The sequence below is a fragment of the Miscanthus floridulus genome, unplaced genomic scaffold, assembly GCF_019320115.1.
Source record: "Miscanthus floridulus cultivar M001 unplaced genomic scaffold, ASM1932011v1 os_1647, whole genome shotgun sequence".
Taxonomy (NCBI): domain Eukaryota; kingdom Viridiplantae; phylum Streptophyta; class Magnoliopsida; order Poales; family Poaceae; genus Miscanthus; species Miscanthus floridulus.
The window spans coordinates 1-13185 of record NW_027097832.1 but is presented as its reverse complement, the minus strand read 5'-3'; the positions used below and the strand labels follow the sequence as shown (position 1 = coordinate 13185).

At 53.8% G+C, this 13185-nt stretch overlaps 1 protein-coding gene across 1 annotated transcript; it reads left to right on the top strand.

Annotated features, from left to right (window-relative positions):
• Positions 1–8241: 8241 nt before the first annotated feature.
• LOC136534194 (BTB/POZ and MATH domain-containing protein 2-like) lies at positions 8242–9482 on the top strand. Its single transcript, XM_066526656.1, has 3 exons — positions 8242–8822; positions 8881–9105; positions 9152–9482. The coding sequence occupies exons 1-3, from the start codon at positions 8242–8244 to the stop codon at positions 9480–9482; spliced, it is 1137 nt and encodes a 378-aa protein (XP_066382753.1).
• The last annotated feature ends 3703 nt before the right edge of the window (positions 9483–13185 follow it).

The following is a 13185-nucleotide window of genomic DNA, read 5'->3' as shown; positions in this document are numbered from 1 at the left end:
GGAAAGGCACGGCGTCACCCCGGAGCCGCGACCGGTCGATCTCCGGGAGCTCCAGGGTGCTGGCGTAGAGGATGTTGAGGCCGCTGCCTCCGTCCATCAACACCTTGGTGAGTCGGGTGTTGCCAACGATCGAGTCGACGACGAGTGGGTACTGCCCGGGATTCGGGACATGGTCGGGGTGGTCATCTCGATCAAAGGTGATCGCTTCCCGAGACCAGTTGAGGTATCGGGGAGTGGCCACCTTGACCGAGAAGACTTCTCAGCGCTCCTTCTTTCGCTGGCATGCCGTAAGGCACGCCGAGGGTCCACCAAAGATCATGAAGGTGTTGTGCACCTCGGGGAACCCATCGTCCTTATCATCGTCCCAGTCACCGGCGCCCCTCTGCTTGGCATCAACATCGGGGAGCCCGAGCTTGGCATAGTAACGCCGGAGCATGGAGCAATCCTCGAAGGTGTGCTTTACCGGGCCCTGGTGGTAAGGGCAGGGTTTCCTAAGCATGTCGTCGAAGGGCCTGGGGCCTTTGGGGCCTCGGGGATTCTTGCGTTCTGTGGCCACGACCAGATCGGCCTCGAGGACGTCCTGCTTCCCCTGGCGACCCTTTTTCTTTCTCTTGGGGAGGTGGGGAGCCGAGGCCTCGGGGGCCTCGTCCCTCCGCTTCCCTTTGGTATCGCTGTCGGGGAAGATGGCCCCAACAGCCTCTTCACCCAAGGTGAAGTTGGTGGCGATGTCGAGGAGCGCGGCACGTTCCAACCTAACTCTCGGACCAAGTCTCGGCAGGTGGTGCCGGAGAGGAAAGCCTGAACGATTTCTGAGTATCCGACACTGGGCAACTCGGTGCACTGTTTGAAGAAGCGCCGGATGAAGTCTAGGAGAGACTCGTCCGATTTCTGGCAACAGCTCTTAAGGTCCCAGGAGTTTCCAGGGCGCACGTATGTGCCCTGGAAATTCCCGACGAAGACCCTAACCATGTCGCGCCAGTCGTGGATTTGTGAGGGAGGAAGGTGCTCGAGCCAGGCTCGTGCCGAGTCTGACAAGAGCAAGGGGAGGTTGCAGATGATGAGCAGGTCATCGTCTGCGCCACCTAGCTGACAAGCCAGAGTTCGGGATTGGTCTCACCGCTATACTTCGTGAGGTTGGTTGGTTGCCGAAACCGGGTTGGGAAATGAGCAGCACGGATGGCTCTGCTGAAGACACGGGGGCCAGGCGGTTTAGGAGAAGGACTGCGATCCTCCTCACTGTCATAACGGCCACCTCGGTGCAGATGGTAGCCCTAGGCAGGCCCCTCATTGTCGTGGCGTCGTCGCCTGCTGACCACCTCATGGTCTCCCTGTGCCTTGCATTGGTTGCCGAGGCGGTCGAGCAGCAAGGGGACCCGGGGGGCTATCGGTGCCCGAGCGGGCTCGGGACGTACCGAGGCCTCCCTATTCTGCCGAGGTGGTGCCATGGGAAGGTCCGAGGTGCCCCCGCGCCATTGAGAGGCGGAACTCTCAGCCTGCTGCACCGCGGCGGTCTCGAGGAGATCCCGGAGCTCGCCGCGGACCCGTCACCCCTCCATGGTGGAAGGCTCGGGCATCGCGTGGACTAGCATTGCCGCAGCCGCGATGTTCTGGCTAGCGCGATTGAAGAGAGGGGGCTGCTCACTCCCTTCGTCATCGTTGATGCGGTGGTGCACGTCGTGGGCCCTCTGTCGGGCTCCTCCGCCCTCGCCGTGACCTCGATGCTCCCGCTCGAGAGTATCTCAAAGCTGCTGCAGGAGGAGTCGGTCTTGGTCGACCTTGGCCTAGAGCTCACGGAGCTGTTCTAGGTCCGGGCGTTGAGGTCGTGCAGGGGCGAGGAGCTCGTTCCGCGCTGCCAGCAGGACAACACGCGGAGGTGTGGCGGCGTCTGTACCCGGGCGAAGCGGGGAATGGCTACCTGCCCCCTCGTCCTCCTCGCCTGCCCTCGGCATCCCGAGCCCGACGTGGAAACACTCGCGAGTGGGGTCGTAAGCACCTTCGTCGTCGGAGTCGGAGTAGCCGAAGCAGTAGTCGCTTGCGGTCAAGAAGCGACGCATGGTTTCAGGGTCATGGAGTCCGGAGAAATCCGCTCCGGCCCATGCCTCGTCCTCCTCCGAGGAGTCGGCGTGGGTGTGGGTCGACGCGGTGGTGTCGAAGTCAAGGGCAAAGCGCTGGCGGCGTCCTGAGGGATCCGCGTGAGCGGAAGCATAGGCGTAAGCATAGGAGGCGGCGGCATTTCTCAACCCGAAGGGGTATGGGGATGGTGCCATTGTCGGGCTCTGCTCCGCTGGAGTTGGCTCCTCAGGGAGTGGTGGAGTGGAGCTTGATGATGGGGCGTCATCACACGCCACCGGCGTTTTTCCCTTGCCCAGGCTCAGGCTTGACAGGTCTCCAACCAGGGACCTTGTGCCAATAGCTGGTCGTGGGATACCGGCGGAGAGCGGCGTGCCGCCCTGAGTTCGCGTGGCGTTGGGGTGACCCTGCTCGTGTCGTGCCTGGCGAGTGCGGCGAGAGAGGCCGCCCGGGCGCCGCCTGCGCCTAGGCTGCCGGTGCGTGACGTCATCGTCGGCCGGTGGAGCTCAGGGCGTGAGGAGTACCATGTCGTACTCATGCCCTAGAGACATGAACTCTAGGCTCCCAAACCAGATCACCGTGCCGAGACGCAGTGGTCGTATGGGGTCTGCCATCCGAAACTTGTTGGCATGACGAAACTGACACGTAGAGGCCCCTACCTGGCGCGCCAACTGTTGGTGTTTTGGACCGGCGAGCCCTCAACCAACTAGTAAATTTATACTGCGTGTTCCCAATCCCGGATGGTGATGCAAAGAGACACAAGGTTTATACTGGTTCAGGCAATCGGTGCCCTACGTCCAGTCTGAGAGATCGATCTTGTATTCCTTGCACCGAAGTGCTTATAGTAGGGGGTTACAAGCTGGGTGAGAGAGGGAGCTAGTCCCCGGTCTCAGCGTGGAGCGGTGCGGGCTACCGGAGACGTTGCTCTCAGGCAGCAGGGGAACGTGCGTGTTACAGAGTGTTGCTTCCGTGCGCGTGTGTTCTTCTCTCTCGAGAGAGCGTGCCCTGACTGCTTCCTTTTATAACCGCAAGGAGGGAGCCAGGAGTACATGAGAAAGCTACACGTGGAGCCTTAGTAAGGAAGGAAGATCTAGCACTGTAGCCCACTCCTGTAGCAGCATGGCGCTGCATGGTGTAGGGAATGGCAATCGGTACTTGATTACTGGTGCGTCACGCCGGCCATGCCTGAGGCTGTTGAGGTCGTGGGAGTCCCTGTTGACGTCTAGTCAGCACGGCCTCCACTGTAGGAGACATGCCAAGCCCTGTGGAGTTTTGACTTGGTGGTGCGCCGAGGTCTAATTGGTGCTGAGGCCGAGTCATCGTGGGAGGCTCGGCAGATGTGGATCCCGCGGATGCCGAGACCCCTTGGTAGATTGCCGAGGCTTGGAGGCCAAGCCATCGTGGGAGGCTCAGTAGACGTGAATCCCGGACTTGACTCCCCATGCCGCGTTGTTCCTGGGGCAGGGATTAGGTGGCACAGTGTAGTTCAGGCGCTGATCGTGGGCACAACGCCAGCGCACAGTGGTCGGTAACCCCTACCCCGTCCTGTTCTGGACGGTATGGCGCCGACGTGACCTCCCATCCCGTCGGCCACTCCACGGTGTCGAGCCGTCGTCCGGCTGAGATTGCGGGAGTGGTTGACGCATTAATGGGACGCGACGCGCTGTGGGGAGGACTGGTCGAGGCGGGAGCATCGGGTTATTGCCGAGCCGGCCTTGAGCGATACGGAGAATTGCTGTCTCGTTCGAGGCTGTACGCGTAGGGCCTCGGGCGAGACAGAGAAGGGGTTCCCTGTCGAGGCTTTCCGTGCGAGGCCTTGCGCGAGGCGGAGATTCGTCAGGTCGTCGAGACCACCCGTGCGAGGCCGAAGGCGAGGCGGAGTGCCGGTGGGCTCGGACGGGGCCGGAAGTAAGCCAATGGCTTACCTTCTGGCTTTGTTTTTATGGGGTTGAAGTGGCTCTTTCGATATACGCTAGGGGTACCCCGTTTTATGGTACCCGACACTGCTCATAAGATGTTGCCCTTCCATCGTGCGTCCTAAGGACTGTTGATCGGAGGAAGTCCCAGAGCTGTTCTTGTTTTTCATTAGGATATGAAGTCGCCCTGAGTTCTTCTAGTGCTTCTCGGATCTTGTCGTAGGGTGTATTCGTTGCTCGTCCTTCTTTGACCTCTCACTCTGATCTTCTTCTATTGTACTCGGCTAGGTCTGACTCATATTTGATCCAAGTTTCCTTTCATTGCTTAGCACGGCGTTGACGTCCTTGCTTCAATTTGTTCTTTCTCTCTCTGGCCTGCCTCTAACTCTCAGTTTCACCGTCGTGCCCCTGGATAAATGGTGATATGTTGGATTCGGATTCATCTGAAGATCTGATGTCGGGTGCTTCTGGGGGGACCAATGGTGATCGAGGACGGCGAATCATGAATACTTCTTTAGCGTGAGTTGTTCTGTCATCGTCGTTGATTTCTATACTGCCAGAGCTGTTGATAACTTCAGTAGAGGTTTCAAGGTCATAGATCGAGTCTCCTTCTTGGTAGGGTAGAGTTGTTGTCGTATCATCGACTAGTTGGGTGCCGTCATCCTCAGGAACGGAACCTGGCCAGTGGACGATGCAGTCTTGAGATGTTATAGTTAAGACGAGACCTTCCTAGGCTCCTTTCAGCGGCATTCTAAGCACGGGATAGGTGGATCCTTCGGGCCATGTCTGATAAGATGTTGCCATGTTGCGGAGTCCGAACGGAAGAGGACCCGACTTCTTTTTAGTACTCTGAGTGTACTCCGAGTTGTATCCTTAATAAGTTGACATCGTGCCTCGGAGCCTTGTCGGAAAAGAACTCGATTTTCCGAAACAACTCGGATAAGACTCCGTCTCGGAAGCGGAACTTGAGTTTGAATCGGATGCGCGAAGTCACGAAATCTGAGTTGGATTGGACATTACGAGCTGCGCGAACCTTCCGGCAAGCTGATCTGTTGTTGTTGCCGAAATGGAAAAGTCCTGATGATGATCTGAATTTTTGAGGAGATGACCTTGGAGCTTGCCATCGTCGCCTGCTTCGCAGATCCATGAACCGAAGATTAAGGTTGATCCCTTTGAGAAGATCATGTTGTCGAGGTCCATCGAGCTCTCTGATGCAAAGTCGCCGAAAGCCCCTACTTGGCGCGCCAGCTGTCGATGTTTGACCACCGATAGCTTGCCACAGGAGTCCCCGGAGCAGTATGTTCGGGCTTCAGCGTATGCGGAACTCGACGGTTAACACAAGAGACAGTCGATTTATCCTGGTTCGGACCCTCGATCTTCGATCGAGTAATAGCCCTACGTCCAGTCGGCGTTAGCCTTTGTGTTGGATTGATTGTAAAGTGTTGTGTTGTACAATTATTCACTGAACTCCCGATCCAAGAAGCCCTGTCCTCCTTTATATAGTCAGGAGGCCAGAGTCATAGTCGGTTTACAATGAGAGTTCCTAGTAGGATTACAGAATAATACTGCTACTAAGAGTATAGGGGAAGAATCCTAATTAGACTAGGTCTTCTCCCTTCCTTGCGGGGTATCCCGTGGGTCCCGTACCGACAGCGTCCCTGAGGGGCTCGGCGCCAGCGCGCCGCTCCGGCTCGTCGACCTGTCATCGAACCGCCTCACCGGCGTCATCCCAGAGATGTTGTGCGCGTCGGGGCAGCTCCACACGGCCATCCTCATGAACAATTTCCTCTTCGGGCCCATCCCGGGGTCGCTCGGCTCCTGCACGAGCCTCACCCGTGTCCGGCTTGGCTAGAACTACCTCAACGGTAGCATCCCCGTCGGGATGCTGTACCTGTCGCGGCTCAGCCTGCTGGAGCTCCACAACAACATGCTCTCCGGCGCCGTGCCGTCGAACCCGAGCACGTCCGCCAGTTCTTCGTCGCAGCTGGCGCAGCTCAGCCTCCTGGCTCGTGCTCGTGCACGCCTGGCCCTGTTCCTGGCTCGTGCACGCCTCCCTCGCCCGCGACGAGCGCACGGGGCATGACGTGCTCGAGCAGATGCTCCTTGCTATAGACCGCCGCCGACACGTAGATCCCCGCCGACACGCAAAACCCGCGGGGCAGCGCGCCAGATCCAAGCAGCGGAGGGGCGTCAGATGGTGGAGCCGGTGGTGCGCCGCCGCGGGTTTTGCCGTGAGGAGCTCGCCGTCAGGGCCTCCTCTGCGCTCTCCTCCCGGGGCGTGGCCGCCGGGCCCAGCAACTTTATGCCGCAGCCAAAGGAGGATGAGCAGAAGAGACCGAGAGACAAGAAAACTAACGTGGCGGTGAATCATAGTCAACACGATCTCCACCGTTTAAGGGCAATATGGACAATTTCACTGGTCGGTCCCACCTGTAACGGCAAAAAACAAACAGAATAATGACGGAATGGCGTTTAAGGCAAAGAAGTTTAGAGCAGTGGCACCTATGTACGGTCATCTTTTTTAATGGCTTCTGTGTAATTACAGACTTTCTTAATGGCATACGTGTAAAAGCCTCAAATATGTTGGTGTGGATACCTCGATATGGGTTGGGAGTATGAGTAGATAATATCAACCGGGGAATCTGCCGGAGAGGAGCATGGCGAAGAGGAGGACGAGGATGTAGAGGAGGATGACGATGATCTTGGTGTTGAACAAGGCCAGCAAGAGCTTCACCACGAACACCAGCAGCAGCGCGTTGAACAGCAGCGTCAGCAGCTCCTCCATACCCGCCATCCCAATCCCATCATAAGCATATGCAGATGCATGTCCTTTCTTGCTGCGCTTGGATCAATCTTCTGATGTTCTGCTTCTGATCCACTCCACACCACCCACCGCAATCAAAGCATCCGGCACTACCTCCACGGCTCCACCTGTCTCCACTGCTCTGCTCTTGCTTCTAGTATTATTACTCCACTAGTATATATATTATTATTACATACTACTATGTAATTCTTTCCCTAATCAATCATCAAAGCACAAGAAATATAATCAAGCAGCACATGGCATGGCATTGGGTACTAGACATTCACATTAATCTCACTATCTCAGGATCGGAGACAAGTGAAGGACAAGGATGTCATGTATATGTGGCAAGCATGACTAAGCTATTACCATCCATGATCCATAGACCATAGGCTTGCTTTCCACTAGACAAAGCCGTAGTAGCTAGCGGCCGTGATAAGAAAAAGAAAAGGAAGGAAACAAGAAAAGAGAAACACACGGGGGAAAAAAACTAGAAACCAAAAAAACACTAATAAACACGAATGAAGGAACTCTCCATGCTTTAATATTAGCGAAAGAAAACATTTGATATTTTTTTTTATCACACACCTCGGCTCTATGGCCTTGTATATATTAATCAAAGATAGCTCAACTAAATCGTGAGCTACGGCAACGTTTACACGGCTAGGGAGGTCATCCGTCCATACTTGCACCTGGCCCGCATCCCATTCTCTAGCTAACTGAGCAGCCTCGTGCGCAGAGGAGTTACATGTAAAAGCCGAAAGATTAAAACGCAAAAGAAGAAGCTGAAGTATAGCTTTGAAGATCATTCCGCTGGGGCCACTGGCGGAGCCACCGCTCGGCCTCGTCGCCGACGTTCAAAAGAAAATTTTCTTTATATCAAAGTAGATCCTTATAATTTTCTAGCTAAATATTTTTGTATAATAAGAATTGCTTGGGCTCAAAGAAGCTTCTGGCTCCGCTAATGGCTGGGGGCCAAGATCTCTAGAACAAGTTCTGATGGCTTCCTCCAATTGTGCTGAATCCGTCTCCAGCTCAATACGAGAGATACCGTATTGGTCATCAAGTTCCAGCGCCCTGAGGCATGCTGTTGCTTCAACCATTTGAGCATCATGCGCCTGTCCCATACATTTGATTTAAAAAATATGTATATAAAATAGGAAAAGAAGAAAACCAAACGTAGGAGAGGCCCAAACCCAACTTACACAATTATTGGGCCAAGGAATTCATTGGTGGGCTAAATGCTTGCCTGTGGTGTGGGCTGCCACGGGGCAATGAACATTCCAAGACCAAAGAGTCCTCCTCAGCGACGTACGTCTGTTTCTTTTCGATGGACATTATATATATATATAGCAAGTACCGCACCGGGCGGCGTCGACGTACGGGTAGGTTGAGCCGAAGCCGATGGATCCGTCGAATCCAATCCTGTGACTGTGATTGAAGCCAACAGACATGGCGGCGGCGGCGGCAGCGAAGACGGCGTCGACGCTCAATGCGGCGTTCGTGCATGGCACGCACCTGTTCGACATCGCCCGCTACAGCGATCTCAAGGCGCTCGGCCGCAGAGACGGCGTCACGTCCGGCACCTTCCGCGTCGCCGGCCGTGACTGGAACGTCGTCTGCGTCTTCGACGGCCGCCTAACCGACATCTCCCTCGAGCTGGCGGAGAAGGAGGACGGCGATGGCTATGTGGACTACCAAGACTCCGTCACGGCGATGGTGAGCTTCAGCATCGACGACCCCACCGGCGGCCGCAAGCCCATGAAGATCGGAAGCAGAGACGAGGACGAGGGCACGGTCTTCATCTTCACCCACAACTCCCGCTCCTACACGGTCGACGTTCCAGAGGCGATCCACAATAAGCTGGAGGCGCGCTACGTCAAGGACGGCCGGCTGCGGATCCGCTGCGCCTTCCGCGTCCTCAAGGTGGAGTCGGCCCCGACCAGGTACTGCTTCGTCGCCGCGCCACCGCCGCCGGACATCACCCGGTTCCTGAGGATCCTGCTGGACAGCAGGCAGCGTGCGGACGTGACGTTCGCCGTGGAGAGGAGCTGCCCGGCTGGTGCTCGCCATGCGCTCGCCGGTGTCCAGGGCCAAGTTCTTCGGGGACAGCACGGACAGCAGCCTCGAGTGGTTCAGGTTCCACGACGTGAGCGCCCCCGTGTTCAGGGCCATGCTCCACTTCATCTGCACGGACGAGCTGCCCTCGGCGGACGAAGAGGACGGCGGCGAGGAGGCGGCCGCCGCCTCCATGTCCATGGCGCAGGACCTGCTGGTGGCTGCGGATCTCTACGGCCTAGACAGGCTGCGGCTCATGTGCGAGAGGACGCTGTGGGAGCGCTCGAACGGGTGGCGTCGGGAGCGCGATCTCGATGCTGGCGCGGGTGAATGGCCGCGACAACTGCCGCGAGCTCCAGGACCTGTGCATCGGCTACGTCGCCGACGACTGGGAGGCCGCGATGGTGACGGAGGAGTACCGGGAGCTCAAGACCACCTGCCCCGCTCTCCTCAGCGACGTCCTCGAGGACGTCATAACGAAGCAGTTGCTGCATGATCGGCGCCCGCCGAGCCCATCATCAGGCATCGCTGCCACGACGACGCCGACGGAGACGAGCGCGTCGGTGTACAGGCCGTCGGAAGTGTGGAGAGGTAGGCACCAGGTCACCGTCCTGGGCCACTACCCGAGTATCTGAGCCAAAGAATTAATGAGCATCACGTCGGCTCATCCGATGGTTAAGGACGCAACTACGATCTAGCGTAAGTTCCGACTCGTCCGGTCCCACGGGGAGGGCTCCGCCTCGTCTGACCCCGAGGTTCGGATTTCGTCTCGCCCGGCCCCTAGGGCGAGATTTACGCCTCGCCCATTCTCTGGGGTCGGATTTGCTATCAGACAAAAGCAGTGGCCCCAGGGTGAGACCCGAACCGCTTTAACCACTGGCGGTCGCATCAGGCCATGCTGGGAGACTCACGTCGCCCACCGCGTCCACAGGCCGGCACTGTGCTGCCAACTCCCTGCATGACCACCGTCCAACGTCAGTCAACCGGCGTCAGTGGACTGGCACTGTACCGCCAGCCCTCCCGTATGGCCTCTATCAGGGAACCCTTTTACCATTCTGTCCGCTCGGATGGGATGGAAGACAAGAACGATGCATGACTTCCACACGTATGTTGCAACGGCCAACAGGTCCCCGTTGTGACACCGCTGCTACTATAGTTGGCCAACGGGCCGGCCCAGCCCGACCAGGCCCGGGCCAAGCACGGCCCGCAGGTGGTCGTGCCGGCATGGCACGCCGTGCCTCCCGTGCCGTGCCCCTCCGGGCGTCATGCCTGGCCTTCGGCCCAAGCACGGCCCTATGGGCCAAAATTCGTGCCGTGCTGGCTCGGGAAGCACGGCCAAAACTGCGGGCCAGGCCAGCCCAAAGCCCGGTGATCTTAAGTCACCTCAAAATTCTTCTCATTCAACAGTTAGCATAGATTCATTCATTCAAATTTCAAAATCTCAACTCATAAGTCAAGAACTTCTAAGTCACAAACTGAAAAAATGATCACAGATTCATAAACTGTCAAACTCATCACAAATTCTTCTCAGATTCTAACTTCTAAGTCAAGAACTAAGCAAACTCCAAAATTCTTCTCATTCTCATCCAACAGACCAACACTCAGCCACAAACTGATCACACACAGTCAAGAACTTAGCAAACTCTAAATGACCAAATCCAAGCCAACAAAACAAAAGTCACCAAGGAGATAAGATAAATGAGTTGTTTGTGCAATGCTGCCTCATTAAAAACATTTCTAGGTAAAACTCACCCTTGTGAGAAACCCTAGAAAGAGAAAAAGAGTGCAACACAGCTCTTAATAACTCTTCCATCATTGTTCAAAGGTCCCAAGTCACACTTATCAGTCACAGCTGACAGATACAAAATGGAGAATTGGAGATAACAGATTAAGTGATTAACTACCAGCAGCCCTAGTCCTAGATGTACCAGCCCCAAATGAACTAGCCCTAGATGAACCAGCACCAGCAGTACCAGCAGCCACATCTGCATCATCATCGAGGTACAGATTCTTGAAGGAGTCCTCCAGGTCTTGGTTGTCAACAGTGTGTTGTAATCTGCTCTCTCCCAACTCCCAATCCTTTATGCAGGCCAGCATCTCCACCGTTTCAGGCAACAGGCGGCGTCGCCGCTCTTCGATTATCTTTCCTGTCAAGCTAAAACATGATTATGAAGAGACAGTAGAAACAGGAACAGACATAATATCTCTAGCCATTATAGATAGGATTGGATATGTTAGTTTATGATCACGCCACCACAGAAGTAAATCAAAATCATCCTCATATGTAGTGACATTGTCACTGTCCAGATAAACTGAGAGCTCATTAGCAGTAGAAGCAGATAAAGTGGGGGCACAGGCAGGGAAAGGACCGACAACAGATCTAGGGCCTCCAAAGATTCTTCCCCATGCCTGTTTTCTCTTACCTGTATGGATTGCAGGCTGTGCAACCCTTTGACTCCTAGCTGCACCAAACTTTCTCTCATATTTGTTAAATAACTTGTAAATTTTAGTTTTCACATCAGCATAATATGAAGAATAATCACAAGCAGTGCTCTCTTTAAGTAATTCTAGGACTCTAAATAAACCTCTCATCTTAGCTCTAGGATCAAGAATAAATGCAAATGAATATAACAGAGGTATATGCTGCCAGTATTTAAGGAATTTAATCTTCATAGGATATACAACAACAATTAGATTTTGATCTTTTTCACTTGCATGTAAATGAGAAGCAATTTCTAGCAGATGGTGCAGGATAAGTGGACTAGTTGGATAGTAACACCAGAAAGAACAATAGTGGAGTCATAAAATAGTTCCAGAAACTCCAATATCTTTTCAGCTATATACCACTGCCTTGCAGACAACAATTTAGAGCTATAATTGGAATTAATGAACACAGAAAAACATGCTTATATGGAACCAAGTGTTTAAGCATAAGATATGTAGCATTCCATCTAACATCCCTATCTAATCCAAACTTTCTAGGTCTAACACCCTGAGCAGTACAGTAGTTCTTAAACATAGCAATTCTTTGATTAGAGGAATTTAAGAAGTTAATAGCAGTTCTAAAATCTTCTGTGTAAGGTTTGAACCTCTTTAAACTAGATTTTACAATCAGATTAATGATATGACAAGCACAACATTGATGCACAAGACTGTACTTACGCTTAGAAGGATCAACAGACTTAGGTGTAGGATTAGGATCCAAATAACCAGCAAATATAGGTGTCAAAGTTTCCATAGCCTTAGCATTAGAAGAAGCATTGTCTAGAGTTACAGAGAAAACCTTATCAATGAGACCAAACTCCTCAACCACACAAGCAACTCTTTCAGCAATATTTTCACTAGTATGTTTCACCTCAATCAACCTAAGCTCAATAACCTTTTTCTATAACTCCCAGTCAGCACTAACAAAATGAGCAACAACACTAATGTAATCCTCCTTAGCATTATTAGACCATATGTCTGATGTTAGAGTAACAGAGGAAGCAGCAGACAACACAGAATTCTTAAGCATATTACGACATTCAGTAAACAGATTACTCAGATCTCTAGTGGTGGTCTGCCTAGATACTTTAACAAACCTAGGGTTATGAGCACGGACAATGTAATCCTCCCAGACCTCTGTCTCACCAATACCTAACGGCAAATCAAGCCTAGCAATCAAGCGACACAATTCTGATCTAGCAACATCAGGTTTATAGTCCCAGTTATGCACAGAACCATCAGTATTGTAAGCAAGCCTAGACTGAACCCTAGCGGCTTGATCAGTTTTCTGCCTACAAGATTTTTGGTGCCTCTTCAAGTACCCAGTGCCAGCATTAGATCTAGCAGACAAAGTATGCTTACACATTTTATAGGTAGCTTTAGTGTAGATTTTCCTACCATTCACAGTCTCATAGATCTCATCAAAATCAGCCCACACAGCAGATTTACGCTTACCAACATCAGTTCTAGAAGAGGTACCAGTACCAGCAATAGATGGAGTTGAGCTGTTGGAGCAGACCGGGGTCCCAGTCACCGTCGCCCCTTCACCACCGCCACCATTCAGATCGAACAAGGCAGCAGCGTCCTCTTGGGTGTCGTCGTCGTCCTTAGGTGCCAGGCCTACCGCGATGAGATTGTCGTTGCCGGTGAGTGACCAGACAATCTCGTCATCAGCACCAGCCGTGGCACCCTCGACCATGGAGGGCTCTCCAGCACCGTTCCTCAACAGTGCGCGGGGCCGCCTTGGTCGCTCTATGCCACAGCTGGAGGACGACGCATCAGCTACTGACCTGCGTAAAGACATGGAGGAGGAGGAAAATAGTACATCAGAATAGATCATAAACCATTCATCAG